We start from the raw sequence: 23438 nt of genomic DNA on the forward strand, positions 1-23438 counted from the left end.
TATTTGCATTTGCATGATAAGGTGCGTTATTGAATATAAACATTCACTGGACAAGCCTACGACGTGTTTGTGTTTCCTCCTTTCCTCCACTTAGCGCTGCCTCCGCGCACAAACAACCCAAACCTGAATAAAGTCCAACATTTATTGGACCACAGAATAAACAGGCTGTCCCACGCATGAGGATGATTCTTCCTTAATAACAGCCCGTAGATGTTTTTCCTTGGTTGGCTACACAACCGGACAGCTGGAGGATCATCAGACACCGACTAAGTGTGACCATTTCTTCAACTCTGAACATGTCAGCCGCTACACAGTCAGCTTCCTGCTGCTCAGTGGGATGTTGACTGGTGACTAACCAAATCTCTTTATCGCGAATCAAACAACATGGCATTCAGACACACCACCGGCGTCGGCTGATCAGTTCATATCACTGAAAAAACAGTGTGCACATAATGCCAATTCAACCAGTGTCAGTTTGCAGGGGGGAGCACAGTGAGGTTATATTCAGTGATGATCGTTGCTTTGCAAATAAACATCACCAAACGGCATTTTCCAGCATTTAAGTGCTCAGTCACTCTGCATCGCTTGCAGCGACAACAAACAGAGACACACTACACATACAGTATGGTGTCTCACTTAATATAGATAAATAATAACATTTGATCTTAACGTCACACATGTGACATTTTACAATTTATTTGACATGTTTCTGTTGATAACAGTGTCTTGGACGGAAATAAACCACACTAAGCTAGTTTAATAATGACCAGCAAGTTGATGTTGTAACTTCAAAGGGCTGTTTCATTCATGATGCTGTAATATGAGAATTAATTGGTGTGCCATTAAAAGTGATATTCTCATCAGGATATTTGAATTTGTTTGCATTTTGTCTGGGTAAAGTGGAGACGACCAATGAATGACAAAAGGAAACTTGACCCCAGAGGTGTGAAAACATGCTTCTTTTGCACAATCACCTCAGGTGTCTGCCCGGTGTGGGTGGGCATTAATGTGCATCTCTGGAGGAAAGTGAACATTTTCCATGAGCAGTAGCTGCATTAATTTTTCTGATCAGAGCCGTTGTTTGCAATCAGAGAAGGCATGGAGAAACAAATGGAAGTCACAAGTAATCTGCATCACATTAAACCTGCAATTCTACTGAATGACACTTTACTGTGCTGGTCCAAAGGTAATATGAGCAATGTGTGTATGTCTCCGGGCCTGTTTGGATGTATTCAGTCAGTCAGAGTAATAATCGTTACAACTATGAAATTACTACCAATACGAGCTGTACAGAAATGGCTACCATTAATGAATGAAGTAACCAAAAATATGATACACATGTGGATTTGGCCATATACATTTGGACTAAGCCATCAATTGAAGAGAGTGATCACAATGAAATTCCTCACAAAATCTAGGGATGCATGATTTTAGTTAAATGTTTTACATAGTTATGTTGAATTGCAATCACATGATGACTTCAATGAAAGACCAAACACTTTAAAATATTAGCTTTTTAGGATTTGTTCTTCCAAATGATAGTGGTCTTTTTCTCATTGGATCCTATTTTAACCTGATGAAACTGTGCCACTTTTTGAATAGAATTTTGGTTTTATGTTTGCTTTTTGTTTACAGGAAGAAGAGCTCTCGCTCCTTTGCCACATATCTTGGCGCGAGTGCAGTGCATGTAGTACATTTCAGTCTTCTTCAGTTTACATGTTGCTAATGTGGATATTGTGAGGATGATAAATTTCAGATATATTGTTCAGCCTTAAGAAAATTTGATACCCTTCGATCACAAAACTCCTATGGGCTATGGGCAGGATACACTCTGGACAGGTTGCCAGTGGTTGGAAACCAGACTACTCAGGAAAGTAAAAAAAAAACACTGATAGGACAAGTAAAAGCCATAAAAAAAAGCCTGTTAAGGACTCCCCAAGTGCTAACCATTACACAAACGTGCAGTAAATTACTGATATATAACTACTGAGACAGTATGAAGGAAAATGACCGTAACAAAGAAACGCATTAAAGTCAATCCTGGGCATTGATGATTCATTGCAGAGTTGAAATCTGGGCAACTCCTCTCCATTGGGACAAAATACAATACAATGAAACCATAAATACAGACAAAATAAGTCCTCTCAAAGACAGCGTTGAGGTTTGATTTGAAAGCTTGCTAAACTACAACACAATGCTTATAAACCACAAATGTATACATAAATAATGGGGAGGTGCTGGTGTATCCTGTGAAGGTCCCATTGTCAATGGTGCTGCAACCTGCTGGTGGTTGAGCCCACTTCATAATCAGGCAATAAAACGGTAACAAGGAGGAGGCAGAGCTGCAGTCCAACAACTGCACGGTGGTTATCCACAAACAGAGTCCAAGGTCCTCACTCAGTCTTTCTCTCTCTGGTGTATGGATCCTCACTATTGACATGCTAATGCAAAAATCCAGCAGCTGAGCAGCTTGAATGAAGTGAACAACATCTCCAAGGGTCCTTCAGAGTCCCTGGCTTTAGCAGCCACTCTCAGGGATTGTCAGGAATTCATTGAAGACAGTGGTTTACCAGAACACTGTAACAGGGGACATAAATCTTTATTTAATGGCAATATCGATGCATGAAAAATAAATCTTCTTTGTTATTAATACTTGGTGAAACCAAGTATTTCCTATTTTGTCATATGGATATTAGTCCTCATGCATAATAAAGCAAGTCTTCCATCTTGTTATGACCAAATCAATGGCACACTGATGATTTGGCCTCTTCTGCCATGTACACATTAACCACAATGCAATAACTCAGAATGAGACAGGTGCAATTTCCAATCTGAATTTCATTACCATTTACTGACTGCCTGGTTTAAGTCAGAACATTGCCATTGTTTTGAGGTGGCGGATGTCAAGTCCAGAGTCTTCTGTGTCTGTAGGCTGTGCCACACACCAGCTGTGAATGAGAACTAGGCGCCATTCTCCATAAATTATCATCCTTCTTCCTCACACAACTAAATGACCCAATCTAATGCAAAGAGGCACCAGACAGAGCTTCAAATTTGAAATCAGAGCTACTCTCACATGACACAGTGAGATCTAAGCTGAATAAATGATGACTGAATAACAAGAAGAAAAAAAAAGCCTGGAGTAAAGTGGAGTGCAAGTGAATTAGATGAGCCCTGGCACACTGACAAGCCCCCAAACACAAGGAGGGGAATGTTTTCTAATTAAAAACTAAAATCTAATGAATGTCCACACAAACAGGAATGTCTTTTGTGTCCAATAATTTGCACATCTGAAACATCCAGCATCCAATGGCTGCTATGTGAAGTAAAGGGTGATCTGCTAAAATCCCACGGAGTCAACCAAAGTAAAACCACAGGCACTGAGCTGGTAATCAGCCAAGACCTTGAGACTGAATCCAACCCGGCTTTGGTAAATTGTTCCCTCTTCACCAGAACCATCTGTGTTGTTTTCTCATCGTTTTAACAAAACTCATCAGAAAATAATTTAATCTAGAGTACCTTTCACATTTTGTATAGTATATTAGGCTCACAAATGTATGTTAAAAAAAACAAAAAAATCATTCTAAACAAAAATATGCAATATATAGTCTGGCTTCCAGCTGACATATAAAGATGACACACACACACACACATACACACACACACACACACACACACACACACACACACACACACACACACACACACACACACACACACACACACACACACACACACACACACAGTATTAGACTCCTCATTCAATCAAATAATTAACTCTGACTATTATCCATGTTGCCATATATGAGTGGAACTTCAATAAAAATGTACAATTTAGCACATGGAAAGCTAATAAACACTGAGTGCAAGATATATGTCTTTTGCATCTCCCCCTGACTGCCACAACAAGCCAAATCGGGCCCCACTGTATGAAAGAACGAGGGGCAATAAAGCAGGCAGACCTCCATCCTGCACTGTTTTCAACACTGATCATCTTACCCAGCAACAAAGCCTGGAGAAGCACAGCCCTGCAACCACACCGTGACAAATGAACAATCAGCAGGCAAGAAATTCCATCGGCTGCCGATGAATTTGTGAAGCGATAGACTTTGCAAAGGAGGAAAAGAAGAAAACGTGGGAATTAAAAAAAGAGGGGGGGGGGTCGTGTCATTGAATTGACTGTCACGGTTTACTTGTCATCTGAAGGAGCGAGTCTCACACTGCTGTGGCTCTGTTTCACCACGGAACACTCACACATCAGTGAATTCCCTTTAACCTATTGTTAAGAGGAAGGAAAAAAAAAAAAAAGCAGGAGTGAAATGAAAACACAAGATGTGACCAACGGACGAGCTCTGCACAGACAATGCGCGCACCGCGCACACAAACCCCAGATCCACGCCGCACCTTTCACTTGGGTCTCGTATTCCGCGATGATCTCCTTATCCTTCTTGTATCTGGTGGATGACATGGCTCCTGTGCTTGCAGGGTGAGACCCCGTTGGACGAGGACTCGCTCTCGGGTCTGTAGGTTCGATCTCCGACTTGCAAGCCTGCAGCGCGAGCCTCCTTTTTTTTTTTTCTTCTTCTTCTTTTTTTTTTTTTTCCTCCGGGTCTTTCTCTCCAGTAGCAACAATGACCAAAACGCTGCTCTGCTCACTTCAAAATCTCCTTTCTCGTTCAAATCAGTGCGGGGCGAAGACTTGAGCGTCAGTCCCGTGTTGCATTCTTCTCTTTCAGACTGTGCTCTCTGGGGCAGGAGTCCTCTTCTTCTTCCTCCTCCTCTTCCTCCTCCGTCTCCTTCTGGTACCAGTCAAGTGAAAGAGGTCTCGCGGGGAGAATCAAAGACAGAAACGGACGCAAAACTAAGACAACAACATGATGAAGGCGGCAGAGCGACGCTTGAAGGTTTCAAGCAGTCCAGATCGTCCTCGTGCGTCCTGTGCCCGCAAGAAAAAAAAGACGAGCAGGCATGCGTATACGGGGGGTGAGGAAACCGCACACAATTCAGACTCTGACAAATTGCGCTGCAGGGAAACAGGAATTTTAAAAGAGTGTCACGTGAGGCTCCTCACATTGTCAAACCCCCTCCACCCGTCCGCCCCCCCCCCCTCACAGACCACTCTCCATCACTTCAGAGGACTTTAACTAACCACAGCTGTCTAGTTCCACCCTCAGCCAACATTACTTTTTTATTGAATTGCAAATTCACAGTTGTCTGGTAATTGGAGGTAACAAATGTAACAAAACAAAAAAAAAGGTAAAATATTTTCTCAAGTTAGAGATGCAGTCACATACAACTTTTCAATACAACACGATGCACTTTATTGTGGAAATTCAATTTGGGAAGGTGCAAATGCTAAATATATTCTTTAATAACACATTCAGTCCATATTAGAATAGCTCAGCAGAACGTGCAGTCACTGCAAGCGAATTCAAAACATTTCAAATAGTACGCATGTACATAAGAACATTTTAGCAAAAATTGTGCAGTTTGTGTACAAAAAAAGCTGTGGCACCAATATTATAAAGTGCATGTCATGAATTGCATTAAAATGACACTTACAAAAATAATTTGTTGAGTTAATGGAATTTAATCATATCACACATGTCGATCTATTCAGATTAAGTAGATTAAATCCCTTTTAATCATATTATCTGAACAACATGTATTAGGGTGAACCATTTAACAAAGAGAAACTCAATATGCTCATGATAATCTTTACATCTTTTTGATATGCAATAAAAACTGCTTAATTAATCCTTTGAGTACATTGGGCCCCAAATGTAAAACGTTACTATCGTCAAAACAAGTGGATTTGACTCAAAAACTAGTCAAATCAAACAGCCATGATCATTTTGTGGAGGATGTTCATGGAGAGAGGGGCAGTATAAAGCATCTTCAGTCTGCACTCTCAACCACTGGATCTTCTACCAGAGGACAGAAGATCATTTACTCAGTATGCTGCTACAATTTTCTGCTCCTCTCAAGAGTGACCATTCAAACATGCGCTGCATCAGCACGTCGTCTCTTTGACCATGAATCTTTGTACAAGTCTGAACAATAAAGCACAAGTTTACTTGTGGAGCCGTATAGAGAGACCAACAGTAATTGCTTTCAATCAAATACCAGCTCCTGTGTTTTTGTCACATCTGTCCACTTTCATTAACAACAGGTGATTGATGAACGAGCCACACAGATCTTACGTTCCATATTGGTTTCCCTCTGTAAAATCAACAGGAGGATGCAAAACATTCCAATCATAATTCCAAGTTCATACCAACCAGGCTCCGTCACTACTTACAGAGCAGTAATAACCATAATAACCCAGCTTTTCTTTGAGTACTGGAAGTTATTACAGTTGCAGTTCAGCATGCTCCCACATTTTCTACTTTCATAATTAGGCTCAAGCTTTCCTACTGGATCAAAATGATGCTGAGTGCTGGCCTGGACCAGCTTTGGGCTTTAGACTAGTGGGAGACCTTTGATGCGCTGAGCTTCTCTACTTTTCTCCTTCTCCATACATCCTCATGTCAGCGTTGCTTGACATTTGGAGTTTGACACACACGTGTGTGCGCACACACACACACACACACACACACACACACACACACACACACACACACACACACACACACACACACACACACACACACAGTGTAGCACATCTCAGGGGACAATCCTTGGAAAAGTGAGAAGCCTGGTGGATGGTGAAGAACTGGTTCGCCTTCAATAACTTACAAGCTTCTCCTACACCAGTGATTTAATATCCAATCAAAGAGGGAGCTGCTGTTTTACATGCAAATGCACACAAGTCATTACCTTCCATCTATACATTATCAATACCGAGGGCCGACCGTGGATGGAGGTAGGGTACACCTTGGGTCGGTTGCCAGACCGTCATAGAGCACACACAGAGACAGACAACCACACACACTCACAGTTACACACTGAATTGAAATTTATTGATGAGTTCAACTCAAATGTATGTTTTCAGATGGTGGGAGGAAACGTGGAGTATGAATTGGCATGCACTGGAGGAAACCTACCCCTCCAAACCCAGGTTGGACCGGGAGACCTGTTCAATATGAGGCGAGAGTGCCCCTGAAGCCATGGCCTCACAAAATGAAATTGCACCTTCTTCGTTAGTTGTCAACTGACATGTTCTTGCTTTTGCTGTATGCACTGTCACTCCACCTGTTCTCACTAAGAGAAATGATAAATGTGCCTGTGGTGTGACAGTAACAATGGCATTAATCACAGCAACGTGCTTTGCCTTCTTTGTAGAAGATATGAAGAAAAGAGAAAAAGAAAATCCATAAAGACGAGAATAAACTGTACACAGGAAGCATTACTTCTTTGCTACTTTCAAAACATTAGTTGAGCAGAATCAATACATATTTAAAAAAAAAAAACATGACTGCAAAGCAGATGCTATTTTCAGAAAGGTTGGCTTGTATTTCTTCTGTTTTTTATTGAAATAAATCACGTACATCTACTCCCGCCTACCTGATCGCAATATTATATTCTTTACATTGAGTGGAGGATTTAAATTCATGTCATGAGGAGGAGAAGCCTTCCTTAAGCATTGTGTTGACAGAAACCGTGTCTCTTGTGACAGATACTCTCTTCTGGATGCTTCACACAGTCCAGAAATCTTGTCTGCCACCTTCGCTGTTCTCAGCTCAGATCGGACCTGACTCACAATGAGGCGGCGCACGCCTGCATGCAGCACGCCGGAGAGGATCTCGCTATTTTATTCGCACCAGCACCTTCCAGGCGTCAATGTCTATTTCGAGCTGACAGGTGGAAAGAAATTTATGACAGAGTTTTGATGTAAGCCCTGCCACTATTGTAACAAGTGCAACAATATTTCTTAATCTATCAAATCGCTCTCCTGTTGTTAAAGCAGGCTTATAATTGATCCCTGTTAACGCTAAGTGATTGATTCATCAGTCATTAATGAGGATATCATACATCTAGCGTGCATGGTGCTATTAGTTTCAGATTTTTGGCTGACAGGATTTAATATTTTGGAAGTCTGTTTTAGCCTGTGAAATTAGTTGATAAAAAAATATTATTTTTATCTGCTTGAAACATTCACAGTCATCCAGAGATTCTAATTAGTATGCTGGCACTGACACCAATTTAAAAGACAATGAAATATGAAGGTATTATGCAGCACAGATTAGGCGGAACAGTAAGTCAGTCACCCTGCATGCACCTAATTCAACAATTATTACAGAAGATATAAGAAAAATATCCTTTTGTGCAACTCAATACCATAATACACGCAAATACCAAATTACTGTGAAACCTGTTTCATTCATGCGATAACAAAAGATCATATCTTTATACTTATACTTAGATTATGAACACCTTCTCAGTCGCAGAAAAACCTTTAAAAGGTTGTTGGTAATGATTTGTTTTTGGAATTCAACATTATTCATGTTGTTTATAATTCAACCAAATTGATTAATGTGATTTATTTTGTCTTGAGAAATAAATTAAACAGGTATTGAGATATCCAGCCTCATCTACCCTATAACTAAACAAAACAAAAAAAAATCAGATTTGCATTCTTTGTAAGTCTTCTCAAGTGAAATGCCATATGCAGGCGGAATCCTTTTCACAAGACTGAAAGTCTCTAAAGAGCGTCACATGCCCTTTAGCAGTGTTTGTGTGTAGGTGTTGGTGTTTGTGTCTATGTCTGCGTTCAATGAGCCCATTAAAGAGAAACTAAAAGGGGTTAGAATCTTTTCTGAGTTTTACTGCAACAGTTTGGCTGTGAGCTGAAGTTGTTTTTTCCCCCAGACCTTACTTGTCACCTACACATCTGAGGAGTGAAGCCATGAGAGAGCTGGCACTTCAGTCGTGACACACCAACTGAGACGGGGCTGCAGTGACAGCACGGTGGATTGTGCCTGTTTGTGTTTACCACAGAGAAGTAGGTAAAAGGTTACTCTTCTCTCGCTCGTTGTATATAGTTCAGGTTGTTTGGTTGTGCAAACATGCTCTACCACTACTAATGAAGTAGTTCTATTTTATTTCTTTGCAGATTACAGTTGGCCTGTATATATCTTTGAAGGAGTAGTTGTGTGTTTGTGTCCCTTTGCCAGTCTCGCCACATCCTGCAGGTCATCCTCTACTGTACAGTTTTAAAATTGTATTTGGAATTTCGACGGCACAGTCCGAGCAAAAGTGACAGCACATGTAAGATGTCTCTGGAGATGTTGCGCTGCATGGTTTGAATATCTTTTTGCTCTTGGATGGCTGATCAAGAAGAATGGGTTGTTATTATTCCTCTGTGGTGCTCAATGATTAGAGATTCATTTAAATCCTTAAAAACATGCTGGTCTGCTGCTCAGACAGATGTCAGATGCTCAGACATCTCTGCTCAGTTTTTTAAAAATACCTAAACTATAGTGTATTAAAAAAACATATTAAAAAAGTAGGTAGTGTGGAATAAAAATGTGAAGATTTATTAAACTGCCTTGCCAATCCATAAGTCCATCTATTCAAAATGCACCCAGTCCTGCAGGTATTCCTAAGAGGCGCCACTTCAACTTCTTTAATAGGAGTTGAGGATGAAAGTTTCTGGATCAGAATATTGGATTTGTTTGGATATTAAGCTTCAGTTTTATCAGACATGCACTGTCTACTGGTGAATGTGGCAGTGTAGCTATGACCACATTTTAAATAAAATGGACTTCACTTACATAGCGCTTTTTCAGCTGCGTGAGCAACCCATTGGAAGCAAGTTGGGGTTCAGTGACTTGCTCTGGGACACTTTGGCATGTGGACAGGTGGAAATGGGAATCGAACCTACAAGATTCCGATTGGTCGATGACCGCTCTGCCAATTGAGGCAATGCCGCCGTATAGTTTAGTGATTTAAGTTCTTTTGAATTATTGCTTTATTAATGAAAGTGTCATGGCGGGGCTGGAGTTGATCCAAGCTGACAATGGGTGAAGGCAAACACAGAAATAACCACACAAACACAGTCACACCTGCATCAAAAGAGCCTTTATTTAGTGAACACTTTCCATGCCCACATCAGTGGAAGGATACCAGAGTAACTTAAGAGGAAATGTGCATAGTTAAGTGCACCTAAACAGGCCTTTAAGCTGAGAATTGAGCTGGAGTCTTCTTGTTGTGAGGGGAGATTTTTAACCACGACAATGCAGCCTTTTACGATGGGAGTCATCAATGTCTCATGTTAAATGTGTTATAATCATGAATATTCACATTTTCTATCAGAACAACATTAGCGAGTATTTGATATTCACATTTTACAAGGTGTACACCATACAGTTTTTTGTACTGGATTTCGCTACATGAAGGCACTTTGCAGTTTTTGTGATTTTGTGGCAGTAATTCTACCATTTCAGGTTTAACACTAGAAAAGCAGCAGGAATAGTCTTTGACTACACAATCCAATACAAATATCTAGGTACATGTGTAATACATAGTATTCCAATGAAATAAACTGTAATCCTCAAAATAAACTGCCACACTTTCCAACGTCATTTACAAGCATTGATGTCTAAAACTAGTCTTGAAACCTAAAGTTTTCCAACATCATAGAGGTGTAATCTGTCTGTTTTACATGGTTTGTTCACATGATGTCACAGGATCAAATATGATACATTTATTTATCATTACAGGAGACCTTTTTTTTAACATTAGTAAAATGGTTCAGGAGTCATGTCTTGATTTAGACTTACACTATTATATTTCAGTCATCAAGCACTTCATGATCTGTGCACTGGATTGTCTTCTACCAACAAGTAGGTCCATATTCCTGTTACATCAGGAAATGTGGTGCCAAATAAAAGGATCTGAAGAATAATCACAGCAAGGATTCTCTCAACATCAGGAGAGAAGCTTGGTAAAAAAAAAATAATAATCCCACAGGATTTCACATGCTTGCTCTGATAATATTCCCTTCTTGCAAATCTTTCTTTCGGGTTTCATGCCTTTCCTTTAGGTTGCATGTTCTTGCAGCTGAGAAAGGGAGCATCTCGTCAGGTTTGTGTAGTGCTCGGCTAACACAAAAATATCGCATCGTTATCCAAGTTATTTGTGCACAGATTTGTCTTTGCCACTGTCTTAATAACAAAAACAGGTTCAGAAAAATTCTTTCCACTGACTGTACTTTGTAACACTGACTGGACGTCTGCTGTGTCGGACTTTTTGTTCCTTGAGATGAACAAACGCCCACTTGTCCCTAAAACTTCACACTGACTCATCATTTGACCTGGAAGAAGAACTTAGAGATCAACAAAACATTTTCAATGAGTACAGCATGCAACCGCTCGTCTTTCTATTGTAAGTTCCACAGATAAACAGCGAAGTAGGATTTATGAAGCCCTTTGTTCCTAAAGACAATGACAGAAAAGGAAAGGGTTTGTGAAAAGGGCGTGGATATTATCTTTGACTGGCCACTGCCCTGAGACTCAATTAATCACAGACAGGAAATGTGGAACAACTGGGATGGCATTTATTCTTATTATCACCCACTGTATGAAGTCCATCAATCACACAAGATTAATGGCTGGAGAAGATGGAGGCTGACTGTAGAGGATGAGGTCTGAGATGTGAGCAGTGGTCATGAGACCGGAGAATAATTTTTATTGTAACAATCAATGAAATTGTATCTGACCACACTGTCACATGAACAATATATATCACCTAAATACACGGAAACTATTTCCTTCTCTGTCAACTAAAGCATGAATTATAAACTATCATTAATCATCAGAATTCACTATTATTCCCTGGTGGAAATTAATGCCACGTGACGTAAATTCACGAGGACAGTGACAGAAATATTATTTTTATTTTTTAGTCTTTGTACTGACTGGATTTAGGAACTGATTCTTTGATAACCTCGAGTCTGATTTTGAAGACAGCTTCAGTGTATGACTGTGGCGTTTGAAGATCACAATGTATGTGTCAGCCTTTCTCATTCTGCCCCTTTTGTTTCGTGCGCGTAAAGTCCTAACTTTATGCTCTGGCGCCCCCTGTCTATTTCTTATGGTAAAATATACCCGGAAGTTTTCCCTGTGAAAGATTGGAGGTCCACTCATGATCATCCGATATCCAGTCTACAATACACAGATTTCCTGCTATTGGTTTAGACTTTCAAAATAAAACAAGCACTAAGCCCATACATACTTATCATTTAGAGAGGGAATTTCCTCAAGGGAATGCCTTTCATATTTTAACAAAGCCACATACTGCATAATTCCCAGCAGTATAGCATTACAGTTAAACAGTTTGAATGTAAATGTCTGACACACCATACAACAAATATTAATAAAGAAAGACTTTACCTAATTTGAAACTCCAGCTATCGGTCAAATAAATGGTCTTGCATTAATATTCAAAATGTTGTTTGTATTCGATTATGTCTGAGATATGAGCAGTGAATAATTATGAATTAGTATATATTTTTCACAATTGTTGCCTATTTATTGATGTTATTGAGAAGATAAGGATGTGTCTCAGCTCATAATGTTTTCATCATCAATGATGTTCATGTATAGTTGCCAAAGTTTAAAAAAAAAAGAAAAGAAAAGAAAAGAAAAAAATCCTTTGGTTTGCCTTTGGCAATGTACGTCAGCCTTTCAAGTCTGATGCTGATGGAAAGTTTCCTCTACACATACTCTTCCAACAATGTGCAATAGCTCTCAAAGTCCAGAACTTTATACTGTTTTGTATATAGTTTTTGGAAAAATATTCCCGAGCACACATAGTTTATCATTGCATCTTGGGATGAAATATCTCTGACAAACGTTGTATGATCTTTTTCGAAAAATGTTGGACCCTATCACATTTCCTCAGACAATAGAATAAAGGTTTATTTCATACATCCAGGGTGTTGACAGACATATGGTGGCGTTTAACAGGGGTTCTGTAAATTCTCATCGACAATTTGTATTGCAGTAGATGAAACCTTGTGTTTATTGTTAATTTGTTTGCTTTTAGACAAGCATCACACCAATCTATCTCATCAATGTCGTTTTATAAACCTGTTATCCAAGTATTCTTTATTCATCGCCCATTTAACATAGAATAACTTCCAATGCGTTAGATATGTTCTCTGAAAGTATCAGATTTTAAATACTGTAACTTTAACATTTTAATAATAATAATAATAATCTTGTTTCATAACAGCTTTCAGGAGGTGATGCTTTGACTGTGAAAGTCCTGAACCGGAAGTCGGCTGTAGGAAGGAAGCTTGTTGTCGCCTCGTGTGTGACAGGTTGGTCCCACAGTTAGCCGCATTGATTCATAAAACTGTAATGATCTGTTATACGTGCACCGGGCGGCTCAGTGTGTAAATACTCATGAATGTGTGGGAGACGTTCAGTTCAAAAACCGAAACACAGACTGACGTCACACTGTCAACAACTTTTTAGCTCCTTCAAGCTAACGTTAGCATCTGCACTGACAGCAGAGGTTCATTCAGTGTCCAGATTCTCAACGTGGACCTTTATTTAATACACAGAGTTGACAGTTTGAATATTCTCTCCCAGGTGACCTGCAGAGCTTTTTCTCACCTGTTCCCCGGCCACACCTGCCCTCAGCCCGCACGTCCAGCATGTCTTCCCCCGGGGATGAAGCCGCAGAGCCGGGCACGTGTCCTCCCGTCGAGCTGGAGGCCATCGGGGAAGAAATCATCAGTGTCACCGTGGGAGCCACCGTGCCCACGGGCTTTGAACAGACCGCAGCAGAGGAGGTGAAGGAGAAGATCGGGGTAGATGCACGAATCAGCAAAGACCGCGGCCGCATTTACTTCCCAATAACTACCGACAAGCTTTTCCAGGTGAGAATGTGCAGCTGCATCCAGGTGAAGTTGCTGTTGATGTGGAATCTTAAGAGTTTCCATTAAAACCTGCATCTGTCTTTCTGTCTGTCTGCAGGTCCATCTTCTGAAGTCCGTCGACAACCTGTTTGTCGTGGTTGAGGAATATGATCATTACCAGTTTAAAGATTCAAAGGTAAGACCTTGTGTTAGTGAGTTCACATCTACAAACTGAGAGCATTCACAATGTGACCCTCATTCAGGCTGTACAGTAAATGACAAGTACATATATTGATATCAGCATCCACAATATACTGGCTGAAAAATCAATTAACTACATTTGTCCCATTAACCATTTAGAAATATTTTAGTTGGCAGCCTTAAATATTTCATAAATAGTGGCCACTGAGCAGAAGTTAGAAACAAGAAAGCCAATTAGAATCAAGTCATGTCATTTCCTTTCTCTGCAACTGCAAAGGCACATGTGATTGGAAAAAAACAGTCACAGCTGGTGTAGGTTAGCAGTAAGATTATTAAGAACAAATCTCAAAGCACAAAGACATAAACATCATAGAATTAAGTTTTTCTATTTGTCGCAAATCATACTATAAAATACTCAATGTTATTATTGCACTAATTGATAATATTGTGTTCATCTGTGGGGCCATCTTCCATATGAACTAACTTGGGAAGTCAGTAAACAAACCGGTTTTCTCTCTTTGCTGTCACATCACAACAGTAAGGGAACTATGTTGGCTAAATGGGAAGAATTTAACTTTGGTAGTGACTCCGAAACCTGTTGTTGCTCATTGTATTGACTGTCATTTTAGTTTTGGAGACTACTGATGACAATGTGATGACAGGATGCATCAATCAGAAATACATTTTCACAGTTGACTCGTACTGTTTCAATGAATGAAATGACATTTTCTGCAAAGTCCAGGTTTTCCCAATTCCTCTTGAGTTTTTGAAAAACAACATTCTATATGCATGTCACTGTAACCCTTGTGTGTATTGGGGTGTTTTTGTACAGGAGGAGACACTGGAGGAGTTACAGCAACTTGCCTCCAAACTCCCCTGGACGAATGCCCTCCAGGTGTGGAAGCTAAATAGAGCCCTGAAGAAGAAGAAAGGCCACCGTAGAGGAGGGAAAGCAAAACCCAACGGTGAGGCCAGCGAGTCAGCTGTCGCCGACACTGACGAACAAGAACAACATCCGGGGGCGACTGCTGACGAAGGCCTCACGAAGACAGACAGCGTGCCTGAATCAGGCGCCTGTGAACCGGACACGCAGAAGGCAGCACCCGAGGCCAAGCTCATCAAGTTCCGTGTGACGTGTAACAGGGCCGGTGACAAACACAGCTTTTCCTCTAATGAGGCAGCCAGAGACTTTGGTGGAGCCGTACAGGAATTTTTCCAGTGGAAAGCAGACATGACGAAGTTTGACATTGAGGTAGGCGTGCTTGTTCAGGAGGCACTAATGTAATGTGAATAACATCGCACAGGCCAAAAACAACTCTGGAGGTTCTGATAATCTTGCATGGTGTGAGCTAATATGTTGTTTGTAGGGCGTTAACAAAAGAAAGACTAACCACTTTAGTGAGTCCCTTTTAACATTAATAGCACTTTCAGCTTTGATGTGACTAGTTGGAAAGTACATTGTGAACGAGGGATGGAGGCCTATCATGATGGGAATGTTGCTCAAGTAATACACATGCATCTCTCAATTGTTTTAAAGTTAAATATAAAATTAACGATGCGTTTTCACTCATCACAATGCAAGTCTTAACAAAATAATTTTTCTAATTGAAAACCGACAATAACCTGGCTCGACTTTATGTAAAGAACTTTCAGTTTTATTCCATCTACGTTTTGCACATAAACCATAAATATCAGTTATCATACAGTCTCTCAACATATAAGGAAAAACATGAATCCATGATTAAAACAATTGCATTTCTGTTCTGTCACTTCAGCGAATCATTATTAAAATGTGTTGCATGTTTCACTAATAATGGATGATTCCTGATATTCCCCTGCAGGTCCTACTAAACATCCATAACGTAGAGGTGGTGATAGGGATTGCTCTCACTGAGGAGAGTCTGCACAGGAGAAACATCAGTCACTTTGGACCCACCACCCTGCGCTCCACCTTGTGCTATGGCATGCTCAGGTAACTCCGTATTCATAATGTTGCAGTCGCATTGTATTTTCTACCACAAACATCTACCAACAATCATTCCAGCAAATCTTTGTATTGACAGTGAAACTCAAGTATCAACTCTGAACTTTGCCTCCTGTTTTTCTCAAAATTTACAGTATTGTTATTGACTTCACAGACAAGAAATATGTTTGACGGATGATTGAGCTTTTTTATTTTTAAGTAAAAATTTGGATAATCACGATACAGCTCTTAATCTCTCTATGTATACGAAAAGCCTAAATATTCATACATTTGAGTAGAAAAGGAGTAGGTTGATACACAACAGGCCTATGAACCATTTGAAGAAATGGCAAAATGAGACCAAGAAGAAGAGGGAAATGTTGGGCGATATTTAGAAGGATGACGGCAGGACGTGTTTTTTCTACACATATCTCTCGCTCACTGTGCTGAAGTTACGTTGCAGCGTTGACATGTTTACTGTTGCCATGACGACTACATACCACATGACGACAGCGGGTGTTGCGACATGCACAGATGTGACATCATATCCGGGCTGTAATGTCAATAAATACAGAGTTTGCTTATCCCGTGCGAATGCACTGCAAAAAACACAGACGTAGAGGGGGAATCCACAAATTACCATTGGTACAGAGAGAATACTAATCCCGCGTGAGTACGGCATTAGGCTGAAATCATTAAAAGGCCACCTTAAAATGTGCAGGTTATCAAACAGCACAATGCCACACATCTAAAAAGTGAGTTGTTGTTTTTTTCCCACTTGTGGATACAGCAGCTTGATAACTGGCAAAGACACCGATCATGATTCAGCTTGTGTCATAAGATTGAGTCAGGAATTAGTGGGCATCTGTCATTTCCATGACAGCCAACATTATTTACATGGAGGAGTTATCAAGTCTTTTGGCTACAAGAAGGATCTCCTGTTGTCCACTTTGGTGGTTTGAAGACACTGAATCCAAACTCACTCCCAGTGGTGTCCGAGCACCAGTTATGACAGTCACAATGTGTTTTGAGCAGTTAATATTATGGAGTTATATTGAATATTTGTCAATAAGTGCATTCACAGGGTTAGGACTTTCTAGTTACACTGACTGAGCCATCAGATTCATCAGCAACGGTATTGCCAGATATCTGGCGCCTCAGTTAAGTTTAAAAGCTATTTCGACAATACAAATAATAATAGCACCAAGATGATTTAAAAACAATAAATGGCTGGGATGGCACGCTGGTTTTTAACTCCCATCAGTAATGCTAATAATTAGCTCCAACACTTCTGAGTCATTACTTAAGTAGGCGGTTCAGACGTGGTGTACGTAAAAACAACAGAAGCTACACCTCTGTGAAAACGTCATGTCCCTCAAACTCCTCCTGTCAGGTCTTGTTAAAGTTAAACTTTCAGTTCAGTCAGTATTCTATCCAGAATAAACTTTTGAGGTATTTCTTGACACATTTCAGTACAGATACTTGTGTTAATTCCCATAGATGAACAGAGCAACACATGGCAGTGTCAATAATGTGGCTGAAATGTTACTTCAGCCACATATATGAAATATTCCATCTGTTTAGTGTCTACTGGTGGCTGAAAATTATGTATCAAATAAAAACAATGCTAAATATCTAAAAATAACTCAACATTATGTTGACTGTGAAAGTCAGATTATAATGTGTGTTTTTTTTCTGACTTAATCTATGTAAATAATAAAACCGCTCACTGAGATTGTGGTCCCATGATCTTTTTAGCTGCTGTCAAACAATGGCTTTTCCGGATTTTGAAATGTGAAAATTGACTTAAGAGGTAAACGTTAAACAAATGTTGTTTGATGATAAAAAGTAAATAGGAAGTTTTTAATAAGATCTACCTGACAGAGAGTGTTGACAAAGTGTGTGCGAGTTAGAGCAGCACTCATTTAAGCATGTTTTCACATGTGTCTAGACCAATAAAACTGAAATGAATGCATCATTACAGTGATGTCAGTGTCAGCACTGCAGAAAGGGAAAACAGTGCAGGTGATAGAAATGTTGGAGGAGAATTGAGCATAAATGCTGGCAGCTGTTGATTGACATGAAATGTGTTCAAAAGTGTGTTTGCTTGAAAGTTACAGTCATGGTGTGTTCACTTTTACCAGGTTGTGTAAACCGCAGCCAGCTGATATCATACTTGATCCTATGTGTGGGACTGGAGCTATACCTCTGGAGGTGAGACTCGATGTTGAATTTGTTGGATGAATGTATCTTCTTAGTGGTAAACAGTGATGTGATGTTCATCATCACACTGAAACGATCTGCACAGGCATTACAAGCCATGGGATCGTCCGGACCCTCGGAGAATACAGGGAGGTAGCAGAGTTCAAACTTCACCTGACCTGCTTGTACCTGTTAACATGTAAATTCTCATGACAATTTGAGTAATTGCTGCCAAAAATATCATGTGTGCTTCCTTGAAGTTATCTCGCATCTGTTGAGCTGTAATCACAACATTAGGCTGCATCTTGAAGCTTCCAGAAAATCAACATTTTTCCGCCAAGTTTCAGCAGCACTAAAGCTTGTAATTTATGTCTGATGCTTCTCCTCTCTGGGCCTGCTCATAATATATATATATATATATATATATATATATATATATATATATATATATATATATATATATATATATATACACACAGCCTATATAACCTAAATGCAGCTGCAGCAGGAAATTACCAAACTAAACTTACTAACCAATGAGCAGAAGAGCGAGCAATAATATACAAATTGTTCTTCTTCTCCAGGGTGCCATCGAATTTAACAGCTCCTTCTACATTGCCGGGGACAACAATGACATGGCAGTGAACCGCACAGTCAACAATGTATGTCACATCCAGAAACGGCGAGCAGACAAGGGCAGGTAAGCGTGGCCAGCCGACGAGGAACTGGTCTTCATGCTGCTGATGATCATCATCATGTCGTCAACTCTTTGGGTTTGAACAGCACACCTGGCCTGCCGATTGACACTGTGCAGTGGGATCTGTGCAAGTTGCCCATAAAGACGAGCTCTGTAGACATCATCATCACTGACATGCCCTTTGGAAAGAGGTAATGTAGCAGCGCTGACATACTCTATAGATGCACTGAGGGGTTGCTCAAACTCACAGCAAATTCTACAGGCCCATGACGGTTCACTGGCCTCACGGCGGTGGAGTGCGAAGTGTTCTCTTTGCACAGTCGAGGGTTCAAATCCAGCCTATTATGTGAGGAGTTTGCGTGTTCTCTGGATATACAGTCACCCTAGTTTATAAACATGCAAGTGAGGTTAATTGGTGACCCTCAAATGCCTTTAGGGGTGAATGTGAGTGGGTGTGGTTCTCCGTCTGTGTGTTTTTGTGCTATTGTATTACAAAATATTAAAAAATGTTAAAGAACACATAAACCCTTTGTGTAAGTTTAGAGTTTAGCTCACCAGGCCACAGTTGAGTAGCTCACATTGTCGAGGTAAAAATGGACTTTGTTACATAGAGAATATTCACACAAATGTAGTTCAATCAGTATATGAACTGACAAATATACTTCTATATATGACATGATTACATACTATATTATCCTCAGTGAGTCGTAGCTAATACTAGCCCCCAGTTCGAGTCTAGGCTGGGCTTAGAGGAGAGATTTCTGTGTGGAGTTCACATGTTCTCCCTTTGCATCCTTGGGTTTTTATTCAGGTTTTTTTTTTTGTTTACTCCCACAGTCCAAAGAGATGCATTTGATGTTAAATAATGACTCTAAAATGCCCAAAGATGAGAATGTGAGTGATTGTCTGTCTATTTTGTCAACACTAATCTGGAGTTACCAAGACATCCTGAGAGACAAACCACAAGTTACTTTGGCAATTATGTCGTTACCTAGAAAAGCAAATTAACTTTCTATTATCTGGATGTACTACTATCTAATGTTTATTCTTGCATGTCGACATAAGCTGATTGAAATATAGCAACAGACTTTCAGTGTTTCAGCCTTTTTTAACTGAAGATGAAGCAAATTTCAAAAGATTTTCCTTAGATTAGGTTAGTTGAGCCCTGGTTTTAACAATATACCAGAACTCTTCCTATAGATGTGATTGTGTTTTTTGTGTGTCATTGTTAAAAGAATGGGCTCCAGGAAGAAGAACTGGGACCTGTATCCATCATGCCTCAGAGAAATGGCCCGTGTGTGCAGACCAGGCTCAGGGAAGGCGATCCTCCTGACCCAGGACAAGAAATGTTTTGCCAAGGTAATCATGTTGATTCAGGAGATGCCAGGAACTTAAATCCGGTAAGGTTGAATTTTTCCTGAGAAATAAGGCCTCATTTCTTCAAAATGAAGAAGAAAAAAATTCACAGTGAGTGCCAGCTCATGCCTGTCATCTCCCAGAGGTGTACAAGCTGCGTCTTGCTTCATGCAAATGTTAATCTGGATTCACAGTTGTGGGCAGCCTCCACACTCGTCAGAGTTCCAGTTAGAGGTAGAGCAACTCCCTTCCTGGAGAACGTAGTCGATGTTAAAAAGCAGCAGTTTGCAGTTGAGCCAATCACAAGCAACCAAAACGTGCTCGTTCTTTTGTCGCACTGATCCAGAAACAAAACAAGATCCAGTTGAAGCTGTTAGAAAAGGCGCCAATATTTTGGAGATTTAACTTTAATCCTGTATGGCCATCAAGAACTGCAATTCTTAACCAGCATTTCTCATTTAAATAACTCAGTTACAACAGAGTATTAATGCATTATTAAACAGGTATTTTAATAGAGGGTAGGGACATGTAGACGCACCTACTGACCGCAGTAACTTTCGTATTGAATTACTGATTGCACGGCTGCACCTGATCGCCTCAGACTCTCACTGACGTTTCGACACACATCCTGCGTACGGTACAGACAGTACTACGATAGAGAGACTTAACATGCTCCACCCAAGCACAGTTATACAGGTTTGATTTGGCACCATTTATCCTTTATTGTTCTACTTTCTACACACCTCGTTAGGTGCGACAAGGAGGCGTGTCCAGACTAAATAGAGTACGATGTTGTGTGTAAATATACAACCTGTTGCCATGCAGTAAGTCTATGAATGTTACGTTTTCAATTTGTTTCTGGTTGTGGCCAGTCAGTAGTAATCGGTAACATGTGCTTCCCCAGCTGGCTGACGACACTATTAAAAAACACACACACACACTGCACAATAATCCACTTCTTTAGTTTTGAAATCACCATTTCATGCTTCTATTTAAATTTACTAATTTCATGATGTAATAATATAATATCACTGAAGCATTAACTTTTTAAGTTTTCCAGCCAAATATCTCGTACTTTTTGTGAGAAGTTTACATAACATTGTGACTCATCTATACGCTAATGTGGGAATATTAATCTGCTGGTGTGAGGCAGGTCTAACGTTTATTATCCATTTAGTTTGTTGTCTTTATTTGCGTCTAAATACAAAGCACAGCAAAAACTAGTGAGAATATTTGTAGCTTGAAAGCTTTCTTTACCGAGCATTTACTAGTCTTAATGTGAACGTTATCATTTGTCATCGTTTCATACCAAATACTTTCTCAACCGGAGACTTAAGTTACAGCGGGAACGTTGTAAGTTTGACCTGATGATGGCGCCAAACTAATCGCCAGACCACCAACGCCACAGTCACAGGGTTTCCCCCTTTAGGGTGCAGACATGTCTGGAAAATCTATAGCAGCCTGTTCAATAGTTGTTGGGATATTTATCGGCCCGACTGCAGTTCTGACCTTTTGTCTGGTTCATGGAGACACTGAGGCGAGGGTGTGCTGCCAAGTTAAATTCAAAATGGCAAACACAGCTTATCGAAATTATTACCTAACTATACAGTAGCAATGTGGACGTGAATGATGTCACAAAAAATATAAAAATTGAAATATTTCTATTGGAATATTTGACTGGCTCTCCATGCATAGACTGCTAAGGCGGATCAAAGTCAATGTTTGGTTACTTAGGTTTGTTTTTTGTAATTGTGTAGTGGTGGTCTTGTGTAAAAGTGGTACTTTTTAATGTTTATGCAGCCCTCTATAAACTTTAAACAACCTAATCTTGCTCTTTCTCTTAAAAGCTTGCATGTCATATCAATTCATCCCCAAATAATCTCTAAATAATCCCTCAATGGTCTGACTAATGCGAGTTTAATTCTGCTCAGTCACTGCATCACGGAAGCAGACTTTTAAAGGCTGCATTTTGTCTAAGCAAAGATCATGTTTTACATAAAACACATGTCTCACTTGTTAGTTTGCCCTCATAAGATTTATGTTTTCTCCAGGCTATCTCGAGGATGGGGGGACTTTGGAGGAAGCAGCACACTGTTTGGGTCAATGTTGGGGGTTTACATGCCGGAGTCTACCTCCTTAAGCGGACCGGAGGTCTGATTGGCCAAACTCCAGAGGATGTCTATGAATCACGTGGACTGGTTAACGCACAAGGGGACGAGATGGACAATAAGGAGCCGTCTTAGTTTACATGCCGCCAATATTTGCTCTTTATTGTCTCACCAAAGTTAGCTTTTTTTTTTAAGGTTCTTCCTTCAGGCATGCCAATGCAGTTTATGTGTATTTTATTTTATTTTATAATTTTATTGTATTTTGCATTGGTTAAGAACTGTTCAAAGGCTGTGTTTATCAGGTTTGTGGTTCCCACACTGTTCATTTGTGTCATTGCTGTTCAGAAACCTACTGAAAGTCGTTTCATAGATCCCCTGGGATTTGTTTTCACTTCATGTGACCTTCAGGCTGGTCAATAAAGGTTCAGTCATGCAACATGAAAGTTTGTTTTAGTGAATATTAACTGTGATGCAGGTAGATGTTGCACTGGGGAGAGGCCTCTTACGAAGGTGTAAATTAGTCATCCATGGATCTTTTCGAGGGCGAGTTGCATCCTGGACAAGTCGCCGTCACAGGACAAGCCACAATGTGAAAATCAATTTATTGCAGGGATAAAACATTAAACCTGGAAGATTTCATCTCCTGCCGCAAGAGGGAATATATTAATATTTGATATATAGTGTGACTTTAGATTAAAAAAAGATCCGATATTCTACTTTTGCCATTTTGTAACCAGATCCTATATTTATAAAGAAAATGAAATACAATTAACGGCTTGAACCTTAAAATAATATATAACAATTTGATTTTACCAGGCAGGTGCTTGAGATCAAACAAGCAAGGTCTGGCCAAAATAACATTAGAAACAAAGGCTAATAGACTAACACAAGTTTAACTAAACCCGGTAGCGATGTGTTCCTTTTAATTTTGGTGATTTTTGAAGAGAGATTTCCAGGCAAAGGGAGCAGAGTACATGAATACCCTCTTGCAAAACTTTGTTCTGGATATCGAGGCAGATAAGAACTCCAAAGAATGCAAACTAGTGAGGCATGATGGATGTAGCTCGGTAACTACTTTCAAAATAAAGGTGAATAATTGGT

General features: G+C 40.0%; 2 protein-coding genes across 3 annotated transcripts in view; one reads left to right on the forward strand and one right to left on the reverse strand.

Moving 5' to 3' along the window:
- The window catches only part of srgap3 (SLIT-ROBO Rho GTPase activating protein 3), a 53329-nt gene extending 48584 nt beyond the window's left edge, over positions 1-4745 (reverse strand). The window contains exon 1 of the mRNA XM_080461996.1: positions 4405-4745. Within this exon, the coding sequence (XP_080318122.1) occupies positions 4405-4468 (64 nt within the window). The 5' untranslated portion in view covers positions 4469-4745. The remainder of the gene's footprint in view (positions 1-4404) is intronic.
- Positions 4746-13214: 8469 nt separating this feature from the next.
- On the forward strand, positions 13215-23438 carry thumpd3 (THUMP domain containing 3). 2 transcript variants are annotated; one of them, XM_080461800.1, is made up of 10 exons: positions 13215-13267; positions 13542-13831; positions 13929-14006; positions 14844-15263; positions 15853-15983; positions 18119-18188; positions 18761-18876; positions 18960-19064; positions 20109-20232; positions 22281-23438. In XM_080461800.1, exons 2-10 carry the CDS (start codon positions 13607-13609, stop codon positions 22470-22472), a joined length of 1461 nt encoding a protein of 486 aa, XP_080317926.1. In that variant the 5' UTR covers positions 13215-13267; positions 13542-13606; the 3' UTR covers positions 22473-23438. The 2 variants fall into 2 exon arrangements, with proteins under 2 accessions (XP_080317926.1, XP_080317927.1); XM_080461801.1 differs by having other exon boundaries at positions 13239-13267; positions 13593-13831; positions 22281-23437.

Source organism: Lipophrys pholis, assembly GCF_963383615.2.
Source record: "Lipophrys pholis genome assembly, chromosome: 4".
Classification (NCBI taxonomy): domain Eukaryota; kingdom Metazoa; phylum Chordata; class Actinopteri; order Blenniiformes; family Blenniidae; genus Lipophrys; species Lipophrys pholis.